At 43.6% G+C, this 19,200-nt stretch overlaps 1 protein-coding gene across 3 annotated transcripts in view; it reads right to left on the bottom strand.

Annotated features, from left to right (window-relative positions):
- COG2 (component of oligomeric golgi complex 2) overlaps positions 1–19,200 on the bottom strand; it is a 139,143-nt gene that overhangs the window by 108,644 nt on the left and 11,299 nt on the right. For 2 of the 3 annotated variants that reach the window (XM_069769462.1, XM_069769463.1), the window contains exons 5-6: positions 11,002–11,099; positions 6,962–7,070 (exon numbers count right to left, since the gene is read on the bottom strand). In XM_069769462.1, coding sequence (XP_069625563.1) covers positions 6,962–7,070; positions 11,002–11,099 — 207 coding nt within the window. Of the gene's footprint in view, positions 1–6,961; positions 7,071–11,001; positions 11,102–19,200 lie in introns of all 3 variants that reach the window. The other variant, XM_069769465.1, reaches the window with a different exon arrangement.

The raw sequence follows: 19,200 nt of genomic DNA, 5'->3' as shown, positions 1-19,200 counted from the left end.
AGCCCTTTCAAGAGATCGTTATTATGGAAGGAAGCCCAGGCACTCAAAGCGGACATACTATGTGTCCAAGAAACTCATTTAAATCGTGATGATACCCATAGACTACAACATAAAAATTATCCCCATATCTATGTGTCATATGCGGCGAAAAAGAAGAGAGGGGTAGCGATTGCAATAAAAGACACTGTAGCGTTCCAGCTTGTTGATAGCGTTCTGGATGATGAAGGCAGATATGTAATATTGATATGTAGCATCAATAACAAGGTGTATACAATTGCATCTATATATGCACCCAATACAGGTCAAATCACTTTTATTAAAGACCTCATAACTAAATTATCCAAAATAAAACAAGGATCCCTGCTAATCTGTGGAGATTTTAACCTCGTCCCGATCCCCAACATAGACAAATCTTGGTGCTCAAAGAAAAAGTCCCAATCCCATGCGCTGTCCCAGTGTCTTATATCAGAAGAATTGTATGACACGTGGAGGGTCCTTCATGCTTCTGAAAGGGATTATACATATTACTCCCACCCACATAAAGTATATTCAAGAATAGATCTAATAGTAGTGGATAAATGGCTCCTACAAAATATACAATCAGCAAAAATTGGGAACATAACCTGGTCGGACCACGCTCCTGTAACATGCCAAATTAAAGAGACGTACAATAATTTAACTTATTCTCCGTGGAGAATTAATAACTTCTTAATAGCCTCAGATAATATTAAATCCCAACTTAACGACCTTCTCCAGGAATTTTTTGATATCAATAGTACCCCTGACATATCCCCGACCACAGTGTGGTGCGCCCACAAGGCCTATATAAGAGGGCGGCTAATACAGATAGCAGCGCAACACAAAAAATTGAGAATGCGACAAATAGAAGAGCTCAATAAAAATATAGCAACAATGGAAAACATCCATAAACATAGCCCATCACCCACGGTATATAGGAAACTACAAAAGGCAAGATACGAACTATATCAGCTATTCCAATATAAATATGAGCATAATTTGAGGAGGAATAAAGCTAAATATTATTGGCAGGGGAATAAGGCGAGTAAAATACTTGCCAATAAGATTAAAGCGAGATTAACAAAGCAAAAAATAGCTCACATACAAGATGATCAAAAGAACAAAATATACAACCCTAAAGAAATTGCGAATACTTTCGCAAGATATTACTCCTCACTCTATAATCTCAAGACCGACAACCTTATCCCACAACCCAACGCTGAGCTAATTAATAATTTCCTGAATAGCATATCTTTACCCCAAATCCCAGAGGATAAATTGATGGCAATAAATCAACCTATAAGCCAAAAAGAAATCCAACAAACCATTCAGGCAACAAAAAATAATAAATCCCCAGGACCGGATGGTATAACTAATGAATACTTGAAGTTATTCAACCAAATATTGTCCCCACATCTATTATTAGTCTTCCAAAATATATTTGAAACAGGCAAAATACGAGAAGAAATGTTACAAGCGACTATAGTCCCTCTTCCCAAGCCAGGAAAAACTCCCGATCATCCAAGTAATTTCAGGCCAATATCCCTACTAAATACTGACCTCAAGCTGTACTCCAAAATCTTAGCAAATAGACTCTCCGATGTGATCCCTTCCCTGGTGCACAGAGACCAGGTTGGATTTATCAAATCTAGACAGACATTGGACGGCACCAGACGAATGATTGACCTCATCCATGTGGCGGGGAGGGACCGGACGCCTTCTCTGCTCCTATCCCTGGACGCGGAGAAGGCGTTCGATCGGGTGCATTGGGGATACCTGTTTGAGGTTCTGGCCAGATTCGGATTTACGGGTAATATTGCTAAAGCAATCACTCTGCTATATTCTCACCCATCAGCATCGGTTTCTGTCTCTGGAATGATGTCGGACAGGTTTACTATTACTAACGGGACGAGACAGGGGTGTCCGCTATCACCCCTTATATTCGCTTTGGTGATTGAGCCTCTAGCGCAGAAAATTAGATCACACTCGATGATATCAGGAATTCAGGTGAATAAAACGGAACACAAAATAGGCTTATTTGCTGACGACATCATTCTAGCGTTAACAAACCCGACAGAATCATTACCGGCAGCAATGCAAGTAATCGATTCATATACTAAAATATCATATTATAAGCTGAACGTGTCTAAATGCCAGGTATTAAACCTGACCCCTCTCACAAAACACCCCAAAAGCTTTGAGAATAAGTACCCTTTTAAGTGGGAAAATGACCATATTGAGTATTTAGGTATTCGGCTGACTCTCTCGGCAGATAAAATGCTATCATTGAATTATGAGTCTCTGAGGAAGAAAATCCAAACTGACATGTTACGTATGAAGAAACACGAACTATCATGGCTGGGCAGGATTGCATCGGTAAAAATGTTCATTCTCCCACAAATACTGTATTTGTTCCGCAATCTCCCCATCATATTCCCAATGAAAATATTAAAAGAGATTCAAGCAATGATTTTAAAATACATTTGGCAAGAGAGAAAACCCAGAGTCCAAGCGGACACGCTTTACATCCCTATGAGTAAGGGTGGCCTGGGGTGCCCCTCAGTGGTCCGGTACTACAGGGCCGCATTATTCGAACAGTTACGATTCATGTGGAATAATGATGATGATCGGCACTGGATAGCAATTGAAAAACATTTGATGAGAACCTCCAATGTCTCAGCTTTTTACCATGCACATCAAACTAAAGTCCCTAATAGAAACCTAAAAATGTCCCCAACAATAGACGCGGCTCTGGAGCTATGGAGTGTGTTGACTAATAAATTAGGCCTTATACAAACCGCATTCCTCAAAGCTCCTATAGAGACACTGGAGCATTGTATCCCGGACCTCAAACTTAAAAATTGGAATTTACCCAAAACCACCTCAATTGGGAACTTGTATGAGGGGGAGGAATTAATTACTTTTACATCATTGAGAGATAAATACAATGTTCCTCAAAGGGATTTTTACAAATATTTGCAGATCCGGCATTTCCTAACTGAAAGGAAAAAACAGATGCCTGCACCGCCATCTAAACTTTACTCTATGCTGATGAACCCGACATCACAGATTAGAGCGCTGTCCACAAGCTACGACTGTATGTTGGAGAATACTCTGCCCTCTCTAACTACATACCTGCAAAAGTGGGAAAAAGACCTAAACTGCACATTCACACCGGATCAGTGGAGGGCATCCTTCTTAATTATTGGAAGCCAATCTAAATGTACTAACCACATAGAAAACGCCAGGAAATTGTTATATCGGTGGTATTTCACTCCCAGTAGATTGTCCAGGATGTTCTGCAGTTCCCCAGACACGTGCTGGAGGTGTGGAGACCCCTGTGCAGACATGCTACATATATGGTGGAGTTGTGACAGAATTAGACGTCTGTGGGCAGCCATAGATCATCTGATGTTCCAGATTTGTGGTATACCGGTGACTCTTAATGCACAGCAGGCGTTACTCGCTATTGATTTGGACTCGTTTCCCTATGAGTTCCGTACAGTGATTGTACATATTATTGTAGCAACAAGACTCAAAATTGCTAGTTACTGGAAAAACTCCAGGTGCCCCTCACTGCCCGAGGTCGTATCACTGATCAACGAAAATTGCCTATCAGAAAAAATAATCGCTACATCTAATAATAATATAGCTCAATTTCAGAAAAAATGGAACAATTGGTTATCTTTCCGTTTAAATACCGTTCTTAAATGACTTTGCAGATTTGCATATAGAGAATGTGATTGGATAGTTATTGTAATGTCACCATTTCCCCTATCCTCTTCCCTTCCCTAATCCCCATAACGTTGTGTTAATTATTAAGAATTTAATGTCAATAAGATGTAATGCTTGACACAATTTGTAAATAAAAATTTATGTTTAAAAAAAAAAAAAAGATGTATGTCGTTTAATGTCATAGCACTGTCTGCTAGCACACTGAGGTTTGTACTTATGTCTACAATACTGCTTCTCTGACAGTTGAGACACAGAACTCTGTAGCAGTGTCTGTTCAGGCGGCAACCCATTCTGACATGAGACAAGAAAGGCATGCAGTTTCAATTATGTGCCATTTAATCATATTCCTGGAGAAACCCTTAATGACGCTCAGAACATACAAAAATAATTTCTTGAAATAAACCCTTAAACAGCACAATTGCCTCAAAACGTGTTGAAATATGGAGAAACAATTTTGTGCAATAGTATTAAAACTTGCCTGGGACCCGGTCATTCCCTAAAATGTTTTCAACAATTCAAAAAGTTGAATTAAAGATTTACTTGATTTTTAATGGTATAAAATATGATGAAAAGTAGTTTAAAAAGTCTTGATATCTTCAACTTTATCACTAGGGAGTGCAGCTGCTGAAACTTCATGTAGTGCAAGGTCACATTATAACTGCAGTAAATGTGGACAGGTCACTCATGCCCTCCCATTCCGGGCGTTTTAAAAATGATAAGGGAAGATGAAGTTTAGGATCACAGGGTGAAGACATTGTGTTGGTTACGTCAAAGAAATACTAACATGTGAACAGTGTCATAGGGGACTGCTGTCATCGCCGATATGGTTAGATGGCACTGCTCTGTTCACTGAATCACACATGATAGATAAATGGCATCACATAATAGGGTTAGTCGCATCGCTCAGCAGACTATCACACATGAGAACATTAGGTTAGATACATGGCTCTGTAGACTATCACACGTGATGGGACTACATACATGGCTAAGCAGACAATCACATAGCATTAGATGCATGGTTCTGCTCAGTGTAAAGCCTCATTCATGTGTCTGTAATGCAGGCATGTCTGAGTGAGGCTTTATCGATGTGTCTGCAAAGCACAGCAGACTTCAGATGCACTTAGCAGGCGCAGCAGTAAAGCCGCATTCAAATGTCCCTGCATTACAGGCAAGTGAATGAGGCTTTACACTGACTGAGCAAACGGAGACAGTGCTCAGAATTCAGTAGTGTCATGAGTTCATTGCTGTGAGCTAAATACTGCGGTGACAGCAGTGGTGAACATAGGTTGGGCAGGCGGACATTGTGCTACTGGTGACAGGCTACTGATCTGTTCTCAGCACTGGAAGAGGTCACTCAGCAGCATTGTTCTCACAGTTCAGAGCTGTAGAGGCGAATTCTTCTTGCCATGAGTACACTTGGTGTCCTGGCATTAGCAGTGCAATATCAGGCTCCCTGACCTGTGCAGTTCTCACCGCTGCTGCACGGATCTTCTGTTATCGGTAGCCGCTGAACACCGTGCGAGTGGTGATGGGTAAATTGCAGCTCAGAGCACAGCTTTGGACTACAATAAAATGGCACCGGGCTCCCCCCAGAGCTGTAAACTGGATAGCCCAGGTGGTGTGCCTAGTTCACAGCTAAGACAGCCAAAGTATAGGAGATACGGTCGACCACCGACCAGTCTCCTATGGCCTTTGGATGCAGTATTTGCAGTAAAGTTGGAGTCACACTAGCGTATGGCATCCGATGCGATATGCTAATGACCCTCGGCTCCTGCTGTGCTGCGAGTGGGAGCCGAGTGTCATGCGTCTGTGCTCCGATCCTCTCACATGACAGGATAGGAAAACAGTTGCGGAGGAGGCGGAGAAATTCATTTCTCCATTTCCTCTGCTGCTGGTGTCGGTGGGAATCGCACTGCACTCGGGTGCTGTGCGTTGTGTCACTCTCACCCATACACGTGTATGGGTGCAAGTGAGCCGAGTCTTGCTGCCAATCGCAGCCATTGTTCTCGCCAGCCGAATCAGCAAGAGAAAATCTCAAATCTGAGCTGCCCCACAGAATATCACTGGTCAGTGCTATGCGAGGTTTCATTGCATAGCATTCAGCCATGTTACACGGTTGTGTGACTCAGGCCTTAGGCTATGTTCACACCTTGCGTCGGGTCCCTGCGGGTTCTCCCGCAGCGGATTTGATAAATCTGCAGGGCAAAACAACTGCGGTTCTCCCTGCAGATTTATCGCGGTTTGTTCCGCGTTTTCCGCTGCGGGTTTCCGCCTATACTATTGATGCTGCATATGCAGCAATATGCAGCATCAATAGTAATGTTAAAAATAATAAAAATTGGTTATACTCACCCTCTGATGTCCGGATCTCCTGGGCGCTGCACCCGGCGGTCCGGTTCCTAAGATGCTGTGGGAGAAGGACCCTTCGTGACGTCACGGTCATGTGACCGCGACGTCACCGCAGGTCCTGGTCGCACAGCAACTCTGACCGGACGGCCGCGTGCAGCGCCCAGGAGCTCCGGACATCAGAGGGTGAGTATAACCAGATTTTTTATTTTTTAACCCCAAATATGGTTCCCAGGGCCTGGAGGAGAGTCTCCTCTCCTCCACCCCGGGTACCACCCGCACATTATCCGCTTACTTCCCGCAACGTGGGCACAGCCCCATGCGGGAAGTAAGCGGTTCAATGTATTCCTATGGGTGCAGAATCGCAGCGATTCTGCACAAAGAAGTGACATGCTGCGGGTTGTAAACCGCTGCGTTCCCGCGCGGTTTTTCCCGCAGCATGTGCACAGCGGTTTGCGGTTTCCATAGGGTTTACATGTTACTGTAAACGCTATGGAAACTGCTGCGGACCCGCAGCATCAAAATCGCGGCGGTTCCGCGGTAAAAACCGCTAAGTGTGAATATAGCCTAAGTGTCATGTTCACATACATACATACATACATACTAGCAAATAAAAATGTCAACCCTAGTTGCTGAAGAAAAAAATTTAATGTTAATACACTACATTTAATTTTATATGATAAATAGCTAAATAAACAATTACTAATACAAAAATAAAAATTGCTACATTCCTTTTTTTAGAGTGTAAAAAAGTAAATCTAAAAAAATAATGAGAAACAAAAACAATGTAATCTGAGCATGTATAACTATTAATCTGACAAACGATAAACATGGAGCTTCTGTGTATGTGTAATATACTCACAGGTCTGACTTTATCTAGAAGAGGCATGCCTTTGCTTTGTACAGCATGAAACTGCAGCTGATTAAATTCTGTTGCAATCCGTTCCAAAATCTGCCCAGTTAGCAATGTGCTTTAAACAAGATAAAACAAGAATGTATTTAACACTAATTAAATGATTATAACTTTTGTTTTAAAATAAGTCCTTTCATTATAAGACATAATCCATCACCTAGAGCTCCTAATATATCAGCTCATCAGACAGTGGAAATGTGCAGTGCTAAGCAACACTGGAGAGGTCCAGCGAGGAAGATTAGATCAAGTTGCACATTTCATTCTTTGCACTGCAAAATTACCGTAACTTCAAATTTACAGTGCCAGTCAAATTATATTGTGGATATTAAACAAATTCTTGAGAACTCCTTAATGCCGTGTTAAACACAGAACATTTTCCGTCTGGAAATTCTGGACAGAAAATATTCTTCATTTGCACCCTGGGGCAATGTACACTCAAAGTAAAACTCCAAGCTCCCTCGAAGAAAAGCTGGGCAAAATCAAAAGCTGTTAAAGCACATAGTTAGGGAGAACATATTATACACTTTACAACACTATACTGGCGTAAAAAAAGCACAAATGTTAGTGTGCAAGTCTTTTGTGTTGACTTTTATGCACTCCCATGACCTAACATTTACAGAAATTGCAATAAATTATAGCACATGTCTATGGCAGATGATTGCAGGCATATTTCTACGTCTCTAGCACAAGGACAGGTAAATAATGCCATAAATTTATTAAACAGCCTGCTTCCTGACAAATTTTCGTCATTTTACTTCGTTGGTCCTTTGATTAAGATCGGTATAAGAAAATGTCGCACAGTGTTTCGCTCAGCATTGGATGAATGTGTGTTACTGCACATGGCAAAACATTGCTCCATTGAAGAGAAAAAAATTCCTTTGATTAACCTTCCTGATTAAAATGGAATCCGTCACCGCGGTTGACCTATCTAACCTATTAGTATGGGCATACAGGTTACAGACTGCTGAAAAATGTTATACCTGTATGCCTCATATCAGCTGTGTTGTTGACAAATCATCTTTTATCAATTTATATAAATATTCCAGGCTATGGGGAGGATGTTGCCTGGAAGATAAAACTGCCTCAAACGAATATTTTAAATGAAGGGAGGGCTACCAGTGAGACAAGTAACTAAGACCTCTTTCACACTTCCGTCTTTAAGCTCCCGTCGAAATCCGTCAATTTTTGAAAAAACAGGATCCAGCAAATTTTTCTGTTTTTTCCCATAGACTTGCATTAGCGATGGATTGTGACGGACGGACATCCGTTTCATCCGTCGTGCACTGGATCCGCCAGAAAATAGTTGTCAGTCGGGCGGGGAAAACGCACAGAGAAATGTTTTTTCTGTACGTCGGAAAATCGTTCAGTGATGGATCCTGCGCTTCCCGTCGTTGGCTATAATGGAAGCCTATGGACGCAGGATCTGTCGCTGACTGTCAAAAGCAGCAATGGGTTCCGTCTTTTGAAACTAAGCATGAGCGGAAGAATTTCCCATCTGGGAAATTCCCTCTCTTTCTCTCTCTCTTTTTACTATTGATGCTGCCCATGCAGCATCAATAGTAACAAGATATAATGTTAAAAATAAAAAATCCCAATATTCTTACCTTCCGGCGTCCCACGCAGCGTTACCGATGCTCCCGGCACTTGGCGTTCCCAGTAGTGCATTGCGAAATGACCCGATGACGTTGCGGTCTCGCGAGACCGCGACGTCATCGGGTCATTTCGCAATGCATTACTGGGAACGCCAGCTGCCGGGAGCATCGCAAGCATTGGTAACGCTGCGCGGGATGCCAGAAAGTGAGAATATTGCGATTTTTTATTTTTTTAAATTATTTTTAACCTGGGTTGTGTTGTGTATGCGTTTTTGCAGTGGAAAACCGCTGCGAAGACGCATACACAACAGGTGCACATAGCCTCGACGGGTCCATCAGAAAAATGGGCCCAGTGCACCCGTTTTTTACAATCTGCACAGGATCCGTCATTTCAACATTTTGACGGATCCTGTGCAGATTGTAAAAACGGAAGTGTGAAAGAGGCCTTACACAGAACAGAAGAAATGAAATTTGTCTTTTTTAATTCTCTCTGAGCTCTGCTGTATTGGAACAATATTACAGTCTTGTCTGCCTGCGAATTGGAAGCCGTGAGGAACCTGCAGATGTGTCAGGTATAATCACACACAGCTCTGCAGTGAGATCAGGAGAGCAGCCATTACAAATCACACTGGTGACTCTCCCTTCATGTAAAATAAGCTCTAGAGGCAGCGTTATCTTCCAGGCACAGTCCTCTCCATATCCTAAAAGAAGTCATTTATATAAAGTTATAAAAGATGATTTATCAGCAACAAGACATCTGATATGGAACATACAGGGATGACTTTCTTCTTTTTATAACCTATATGACCATATTAATAGTTTAGATAGATCAAATGTGGTGACAGATTGCCTTTAATGCTGGATCATCACTTAATCTTTGGGTCTATGGCCTCAGTATACACGAGTAACCAATAATCGTCATTGTCCAACGGTTTATTCGGTTTCTAATAGTTCTACCCTTCCTATTAAGGGAATGTTTGCAAAGGGCGATTATACTGCAGCAACAGCATTAAGTATAACATTTTACAAAAATCTCATCCGCATGCTATGTGAAAAAAATGGACCATAAACTGATCTGCACTACAGATCTTTAATCTGTAGCAAGTCAATTTATAATACTGATTTTCAATGTGGATTTTACTCTAAGCAATCTAAAAAAAAACCACAACAGTAAATCTGACCCCTGCTCGCAACCACATCATGTGGAAGGTATTTTGTCCCACACATCTATCCCATTCATTAGATCTGTAGCCATAATAACTAGTGATGAGCGAGTGTACTCGTTGCTCGGGTGGTCTCCGAGTATTTTCTAGTGCTCGGAGATTTAGTTTTCATCATGGCAGCTGAATGATTTACAGCTACTAGCCAGCTTGATTACGTGTGGGGATTCCCTAGCAAACAGGCAACCCCCACATGTACTCAGCCTGGCTAGTAGCTGTAAATCATTCAGCTGCAGGGATGAAAACTAAATCTCCGAACAGTTACAAATACTCAGAGGTCACCCGAGCAACAAGTATACTCGCTCATCACTAGTAAGAACTCCAGAAGTGATGATATTGGCTCCACTCACCACCCTTTAAAAAGGAGCATGCCTGATTACTCCATTAAACAGGCTGGGTGTTCTTTTTCACCAGCTCATCTTTTCTTTATTGTATATGCGACTGTAAAGCATGGGACTATATATTCTTGCTGTGAAATCTTTCCAAAACAATTACATCTTTGATAAGACCAGTAGATCACAGCAGATTTCCTTTGACAGATTTGCAGTCTTATCCTACACAAACTATGATGAGACATCTTTGTTGGAAGGACCACCCTTCCAGAACAGTTTCTGAGCTGTGGTCCACATCTACCCCCTACAGATCATGATTTGTCAATATTCATAGAAAATTTCTGGGCCATTAACAATCCAATGTAAAGTATTGTAGAAACGCTAAAAACATGTTGGGGTACTTGAGAACACGGCTCTAGAAGAGATTTTTTAATGCAACTGTGTGATTGTCTCTAACAGGTTTCACCATAATCATACATGAAATTATTTTTATAGAACCATGCCATTTTATTCTGAATGCCTTCTTATTGTTAATGATCAGAGCTTATGGGAAGGTCACAGACAGCTGCTATCCTGTTCCAAACTGATTGACAAATACTGTATACTATTAGGAGCCATGTGAACAGTAGTCCTTTGGCCCTGCACTGCAGCGACACACATGGGCATTCCATGTACCCCTGTATAGCTTCTATGAGAGAAAACTACCATTAGTTGGCATTCATTTTACTGACAGATTCATACAAAATCAGAGCGGAAAAAACTCCCCAAGCATCAAGATGGGTAAAGGCGTACAGGAATTTATACAGCGCAATCATGTGCCTGTGTGCATGAGGCCCAAGTCTCACCCGTTTAGCTCGGCATTTTCTTTATGGTTCTGGGAGTTCAAAATGTTTTCAATCTTCTCAACAGAACGTATAACATGAATCATCCTTAACACACACATCTGAAACAAAGAAAAGTTAGCCATCAAACCCAAGATTCAGCATGTTCTGTCTGGATCAGGTTATTTACCGCATTATGAAGGCCAGAATTGGGAGCTCTTCACAAACTGATAAACATCCTAATAAATGTTCATATGAACTCATTATCTTTCCTCCATCACGCATATCTTCCGTACCTGATCTATCTATCAAAATAAATGAAATCACACTTTCCCCTGTCCCCAAAATCCGCTGCCTTGGAGTAACCCTTGACTCTGCCCTGTCCTTCAAACCGCACATCCAAGCTCTCGCCACCTCCTGTCGCCTCCAGCTCAAAAATATTTCCAGAATCCGTCCTTTCCTCAACCCACACTCTACCAAAATGCTTGTGCATGCCCTAATCATCTCCCGCCTCGACTACTGCAACATCGTCCTCTGTGGCCTGCCTGCTAACACCCCTCTAGTCCATCCTTAACTCTGCTGCCCAACTAATTAATCTCTCTCCTCGCTACACTCCTGCTTCACCTCTTTGCAAATCCCTTCACTGGCTCCCAATTTCCCAGCGTACCCAGTTTAAATTACTAACACTGACCTACAAAGCCATCCATAACCTTTCTCTTCCGTATATTTCCACACTAATCTCTCAATATCTTCCCTCACGTAATCTCCGATCCTCCCAAGATCTCCTTCTCTCCTCCAAGCTTATTCGCTCCTCACGCAATCGCCTCCAAGACTTCTCCGAATATCCCCCATCCTCTGGAACTCAGTGCCCCAACACGTCCGGTTATCCACTACTTTTGGATCCTTCAAAAGAAACCTGAAAACCCACCTCTTCAAGGAAGCTTACAACCTGTAATGACCACACGGCCACCTCAACACCATTGGAGCTACTGCAACCCTCGACCTACTGTCTCCTTCCCCATAATCCTGTAGAATGTAAGCCCGCAAGGGCAGGGTCCTCGCCCCTCTGTACCAGTCTGTTATTGTTAGTTTTGTTTACTGTAAGTGATATTTGTATTTTGATGTAAGCCCTTCTCATGTACAGCACCATGGAATTAATGGTGCTATATAAATAAATAATAATAATATGACCTGTGCCTCAGATCACTGCCCAGTCTAAAAGGCCAAGCAATTCAATGACAGAACGCTTGATTGGAGTTTCATCACATCTCTTATCCAGGCTTAATAATGAGCATTTGCTGGCAGATCCCCTCATATCAATAGGGAATGTGATCCTTACAATTGTGTAAAGTTTATGACAGCAGTGGACAGACAGATACATGAACAAGTGTTTGCATAAACCCATCTGTGGAAATACGGGGTCAGTGGTGCTATCGTCTGCTGGCTCGAGACTGCTTGGGCCAGGGCTCATTCCACTTAACCCCTTCCCGACCCATGACGCCACGCAGGCGTCATGAAAGTCGGTGCCAATCCGACCCATGACGCCTATGCGGCGTCATGGAAAGATCGCGTCCCTGCAGGCCGGGTGAAAGGGTTAACTCCCATTTCACCCGATCTGCAGGGACAGGGGGAGTGGTAGTTTAGCCCAGGGGGGGTGGCTTCACCCCCTCGTGGCTACGATCGCTCTGATTGGCTGTTGAAAGTGAAACTGCCAATCAGAGCGATTTGTAATATTTCACCTATTATAACGGGTGAAATATTACAATCCAGCCATGGCCGATGCTGCAATATCATCGGCCATGGCTGGAAATACTAATGTGCCCCCACCCCACCGATCGCCCCCGCAGCCCCCCGATCTGGCCGGTACACTGCTCCGGCTCCCCTCCGTCCAGTGCTCCGCTCCCCCCGTGCTCTTGTCCGCTCCCCCCGTGCTCCAATCACCCCCCCGTGCTCCAATCACCCCCCCTGCACTCCGATCCACCCCCCCCCGGTGCTCCGTTCCACCCCCCCGTGCTCCATTCCAGCCCCCCCGTGCTCCGTTCCACTCCTCCCGCGCTCCGATTCGCCCCCCGTGCTCCGATCCCCCCCCGTGCTCCGATCCCACCCCCGTGGTCCCCCCCCACCCCATCATACTTACCGATCCAGCCGGGGTCCCGTCCGTCTTCTCCCTGGGCGCCGCCATCTTCCAAAATGGCGGGCGCATGTGCAGTGCGCCCGCCGAATCTGCCGGCCGGCAGATTCGTTCCAAAGTGCATTTTGATCACTGAGATATAATCTATCTCAGTGATCAAAATAAAAAAAATAATAAATGACCCCCCCCCTTTGTCACCCCCATAGGTAGGGACAATAAAAAAATAAAGAAATTTTTTTTTTACACTAATGTTAGAATAGGGTTAGGGTTAGGGGTAGGGTTAGGGCTAGGGGTAGGGTTAGGGGTAGGGTTAGGGGTAGGGTTAGGGTTTCGGTATGTGCACACGTATTCTGGTCCTCTGCGGATTTTTCCGCTGCGGATTTGATAAATCCGCAGTGCTAAACCGCTGCGGATTTATGGCAGATTTACCGCGTTTTTTTCTGCGCATTTCACTGCGGTTTTACAACTGCGATTTTCTATTGGAGCAGTTGTAAAACCGCTGCGGAATCCGCACAAAAGAAGTGACATGCTGCGGAATGTAAACCGCTGCGTTTCCGTGCAGTTTTTCCGCAGCATGTGTACAGTGATTTTTGTTTCCCATAGGTTTACATTGAACTGTAAACTCATGGGAAACTGCTGCGGATCCGCAGCGTTTTCCGCAGCGTGTGCACATACCTTTAGAATTAGGCTATGTGCACACGGTGCGGATTTGGCTGCGGATTTGGCTGCGGATTCGCAGCAGTGTTCCATCAGGTTTACAGTACCATGTAAACATATGAAAAACCAAATCCGCTGTGCCCATGGTGCGGAAAATACCGCGCGGAAACGCTGCGTTGTATTTTCCGCAGCATGTCAATTCTTTGTGCGGATTCCGCAGCGTTTTACACCTGTTCCTCAATAGGAATCCGCAGGTGAAATCCGCACAAAAAACACTGGAAATTCGCGGAAAATCCGCAGGTAAAACGCAGTGCCTTTTACCCGCGGATTTTTCAAAAATGATGCTGAAAAATCTCACACGAACCTGTCTGCATTTCAAAACGTCACTACTTCACTTCCGAGCCTCGGCATGTGCCCAAACAGTGGTTTACCCCCTCATATGGGGTATCAGCGTACTCAGGAGAAACTGGACAACAACTTTTGGGGTCCAATTTCTTCTGTAACCCTTGGGAAAATAAAAAATTCTGGGCTAAATAATTATTTTTGAGGAAAGAAAACGTATTTATTATTTTCACGGCTCTGCATTATAAACTTCTATGAAGCACTTGGGGGTTCAAAGTGCTCACCACACATCTAGATAAGTTCCTTTGGGGGTCTAGTTTCCAAAATGGGGTCACTTGTGGGGGGTTTCTACTGTTAAGCCACATCAGGGGCTCTGCAAACGCAACGTGACGCCCACAGAGCATTCCATCAAAGTCTGCATTTCAAAACGTCACTACTTCACTTCCGAGCCCCGGCATGTGCCCAAACAGTGATTTACCCCCACATATGGGGTATCAGCGTACTCAGGAGAAACTGGACAACAACTTTTGGGGTCAAATTTCTCCTGTTACCCTTGGGAAAATAAAAAATTGCAGGCTAAAAGATCATTTTTAAGAAAATAATTTTTTTTTTTTATTTTCATGGCTCTGCGTTATAAACTTCTGTGAAGCACTTGGGGGTTCAAAGTCCTCACCACACATCTAGATTAGTTCCTTTGGGGGTCTAGTTTCCAAAATGGTGTCATTTCTGGGGGATCTCCAATGTTTAGGCACACAGGGGCTCTCCAAACGTGACATGGTGTCCGCTAATGATTGGAGCTAATTTTCCATTTAAAAAGCCAAATGGCGTGCCATCCCTTCCGAGCCCTGCCGTGCGCCCAAACAGTGGTTTACCCCCACATATGGGGTATCAGCATACTCAGGACAAACTGGACAACAATATTTGGGGTCCTATTTCTCCTATTATCCTTGGCAAAATAGGAAATTCCAGGCTAAAAAATCATTTTTGAGGAAAGAAAAATTATTTTTTATTTTCATGGCTCTGCGTTATAAACTTCTGTGAAGCACCTGGGGGTTTAAAGTGCTCAATATGCATCTAGATAAGTTCCTTGGGGGGTCTAGTTTCCAAAATGGGGTCACTTGTGGGGGAGCTCCAATGTTTAGGCACACAGGGGCTCTCCAAACGCGACATGGTGTCCGCTAACAATTGGAGCTAATTTTCCATTCAAAAAGTCAAATGGCGCGCCTTCCCTTCCGAGCCCTGCAGAGTGCCCAAACAGTGGTTTACCCCCACATATGAGGTATCGGCGTACTCGGGAGAAATTGCCCAACAAATTTTATGATCCATTTTATCCTACTGCCCATGTGAAAATGAAAAAATTGAGGCGAAAATAATTTTTTTGTGAAAAAAAAGTACTTTTTCATTTTTACAGATCAATTTGTGAAGCACCTGAGGGTTTAAAGTGCTCACTAGGCATCTAAATAAGTTCCTTGGGGGGTCTAGTTTCCAAAATGGGGTCACTTGTAGGGGAGCGCCAATGTTTAGGCAAACCGGAGCTATCCAAACGCAACATGGTGTCCGCTAACGATGGAAATAATTTTTCATTCAAAAAGTCAAATGGCGCTCCTTCCCTTCCGAGCCTTACCATGTGCCCAAACAGTGGTTTACCCCCACATGTGAGGTATTGGTGTACTCAGGAGAAATTGCCGAACACATTTTAGGATCCATTTTATCCTGTTGCCCATGTGAAAATGAAAAAATTGAGGCTAAAAGAATTTTTTTGTGAAAAAAAAGTACTTTTTCATTTTTACGGATCAATTTGTGAAGCACCTGGGGGTTCAAAGTGCTCACTATGCATCTAGATAAGTTCCTTGGGATGTCTAGTTTCCAAAATGGGGTCACTTGTGGGGGAGCTCCAATTTTTAGGCACACGGGGGCTTTCCAAACGTGACATGGTGTCCGCTAAAGAGTGGAGCCAATTTTTGATTCAAAAAGTCAAATGGCGCTCCTTCCCTTCCAAGCCCTGCCGTGCGCCCAAACAGTGGTTTACCCCCACATATGAGGTATCAGCGTACTCAGGACAAATTGGACAACAACTTTCGTGGTTCAGTTTCTCCTTTTACCATTGGGAAAATAAAGAAATTGTTGCTAAAAGATAATTTTTGTGACTAAAAAGTTAAATGTTCATTTTTTCCTTCCATGTTGCTTCTGCTGCTGTGAAGCACCTGAAGGGTTAATAAACTTCTTGAATGTGGTTTTGAGTACCTTGAGGGGTGCAGTTTTTAGAATGGTGTCACTTTTGGGTATTTTCAGCCATATAGACCCCTCAAACTGACTTCAAATGTGAGGTGGTCCCTAAAAAAAATGGTTTTGTAAATTTCGTTGTAAAAATGACAAATCGCTGGTCAAATTTTAACCCTTATAACTTCCTAACAAAAAAAAATTTTGTTTCCAAAATTGTGCTGATGTAAAGTAAACATGTGGGAAATGTTATTTATTAACTATTTTGTGTCACATATCTCTCTGGTTTAACAGAATAAAAATTCAAAATGTGAAAATTGCAAAATTTTCAAAATTTTCGCCAAATTTCCATTTTTATCACAAATAAACGCAGAATTTATTGACCTAAATTTACCACTAACATGAAGCCCAATATGTCACGAAAAAAACAATCTCAGAACCGCTAGGATCCGTTGAAGCGTTCCTGAGTTATTACCTCATAAAGGGACACTGGTCAGAATTGCAAAAAACGGCAAGGTCTTTAAGGTCAAAATAGGCTGGGTCATGAAGGGGTTAACACCCACTTTCTTTTTACCATGGGCTTAATACTACCCAGGCAACAAAGGATGAGGGTAAAACAGTGTGGCAATACTTTACTGAACCACAAAACAGACAACATATAAAACACTCCCTGCAAAATACCCAAGAGGGTGCAAAATTACAAAGTCTCACCCTTCCGCTGGCACGTCAGGATTAGAGCAGCTGCGACTTAGGAGCTTCCAGGGCCAACTACCCCACCTGTGGCACCCACAGAGAAGAGGTAACGACAAGATAAGGAAGCTGATAGTTCATTGAGATACAAGGTTGTGACCCTCCGGTCACCTGGCCTATCTTCTCCAAACATCTCCATGGAGCCAGATAACCAGTGGGTCCTAATCCTGGGCTTACCCAAAGGTATCCATGGGGCTCAAGTGACCAGTGAGTCCAAGTTCTGAATTTTCCAAACATATTAATGGGTTCAATGATGGTCAATGGAATAGATCTGCATTGTTTTCAGCTGGGGCTGTGGTAACCTAAGCTGGCATTTTCTTAGAATATCAAATCTGTGTCCCTCCTGATTGAGACATGACGTTCTGGCATCTATCTTGTAGAGTCTCCCTGGCTGTGGATTTGTAAAGAGTCTCTAGTACTTTGGATCCCTTCTTATAGAGGCATATAAACATTATATAGTTCACAACTGTTGTCCTTCAAGACATCATCCAGAGGTCAAGAGAAAGGTGTGATGAGATTAATTTGCATTGTTTGAATATTAAATCAATTTGTATAGTTTTTCCTCTTCTGTTTTGCAAGTCAACAAACCACAGGACCCACATAATGGTCAATCAACATATTGAGCAAAAATCCATTGTTCAATGACCCTACATCACTGTCTTGCAAAGATAGCATAAGCCGTAGGAACTGATATAAGAGGCAAACTCCGCCATTCAAACATATTAAAAATCAATGCTTAAGGCTCATATGACAACAGTCTATGGTTCTTGACCAACTGAAGAATCAACACAAATTCAAAAGTCAACATAAATATAACAGTCTATGCCTCCTGGCTTACTGAAAATAGACATCTGGATAATTAAGATTAAATGCAGTGTCATCACACCATCATTTAGCAATTTAGAGGCCTCTCACAGTCAAAAAAATAAATATTTGGGGTAAATTACCGTATATACTCGAGTATAAGCCGAGATTTTCAGCCCAAATTTTTGGGCTGAAAGTGCCCCTCTCGGCTTATACTCGAGTCACGGTGGGCGGCAGGTGAGGGGGTGAGGGCGCTGAGGCATACTTACCTGCTTCCAGCGATCCTGACGCTCCCTCTGCCGTCCCACGGTCTTCGGTGCTGCAGTTCTTCCCCTCTTCAGCGGTCACGTGGGACCGCTCATTAGAGAAATGAATAGGCGGCTCCACCTCCCATAGGGGTGGAGCCGCCTATTCATTTCTCTAATCAGCGGTGCCGGTGACCGCTGATAGAGGAAGAAGCTGCGGCACCGAAGACCGTGTGACAGGCAGAGTGAGCAGGACGCCGGGAGCAGGTAAGTATGTAATATTCACCTGTCCACGTTCCACACGCCGGGCGTCGCTCCATCTTCCCGGCGCCGCTCCGTCTTCCCGGCGTCTCTCCCCTCTGACTGTGCAGGTCAGAGGGCGCGATGACGCATATAGTGTGCGCGGTGCCCTCTGCCTGATCAGTCAGAGCAGAGAGACGCTGGGACCGGACGCCGGGAGCTGCAAGCAAGAGAGGCGAGTATGTGTTTTTTTTTTTTTTATTGCAGCAGCAGCAGCAGCAATGGCAGAGCTTTCAATGGAGCATCTATGGGGAAATATGAACGGTGCAGAGCATATATGGGGCACAGCTATGGGGAAATATGAACGTTACAGAGCACTATATGGCAGCTATGGGGAGATATGAACGGTGCAGAGCACTATATGGCAGCTATGGGGAGATATGAACGGTGCAGAGCATATATGGGGCACAGCTATGGGGAGATATGAACGGTACAGAGCACTATATGGGGCACAGCTATGGGGAAATATGAACGGTGCAGAGCACTATATGGGACACAGCTATGGGGAAATATGAACGGTACAGAGGACTATATGGCAGCTATGGGGAGATATGAACGGTGCAGAGCACTATATGGCAGCTATGGGGAGATATGAACGGTGCAGAGCACTATATGGGGCACAGCTATGGGGAGATATGAACGGTACAGAGCACTATATGGCAGCTATGGGGAGATATGAACGGTGCAGAGCACTATATGGCAGCTATGGGGAGATATGAACGGTACAGAGCACTATATGGGGCACAGCTATGGGGAAATATGAACGGTACAGAG

Source organism: Ranitomeya imitator, chromosome 5 (assembly GCF_032444005.1).
Source record: "Ranitomeya imitator isolate aRanImi1 chromosome 5, aRanImi1.pri, whole genome shotgun sequence".
NCBI classification, from domain to species: domain Eukaryota; kingdom Metazoa; phylum Chordata; class Amphibia; order Anura; family Dendrobatidae; genus Ranitomeya; species Ranitomeya imitator.
Note: the sequence above shows the minus strand (reverse complement) of the source record. Positions and strands in the feature narration are given on the sequence as shown.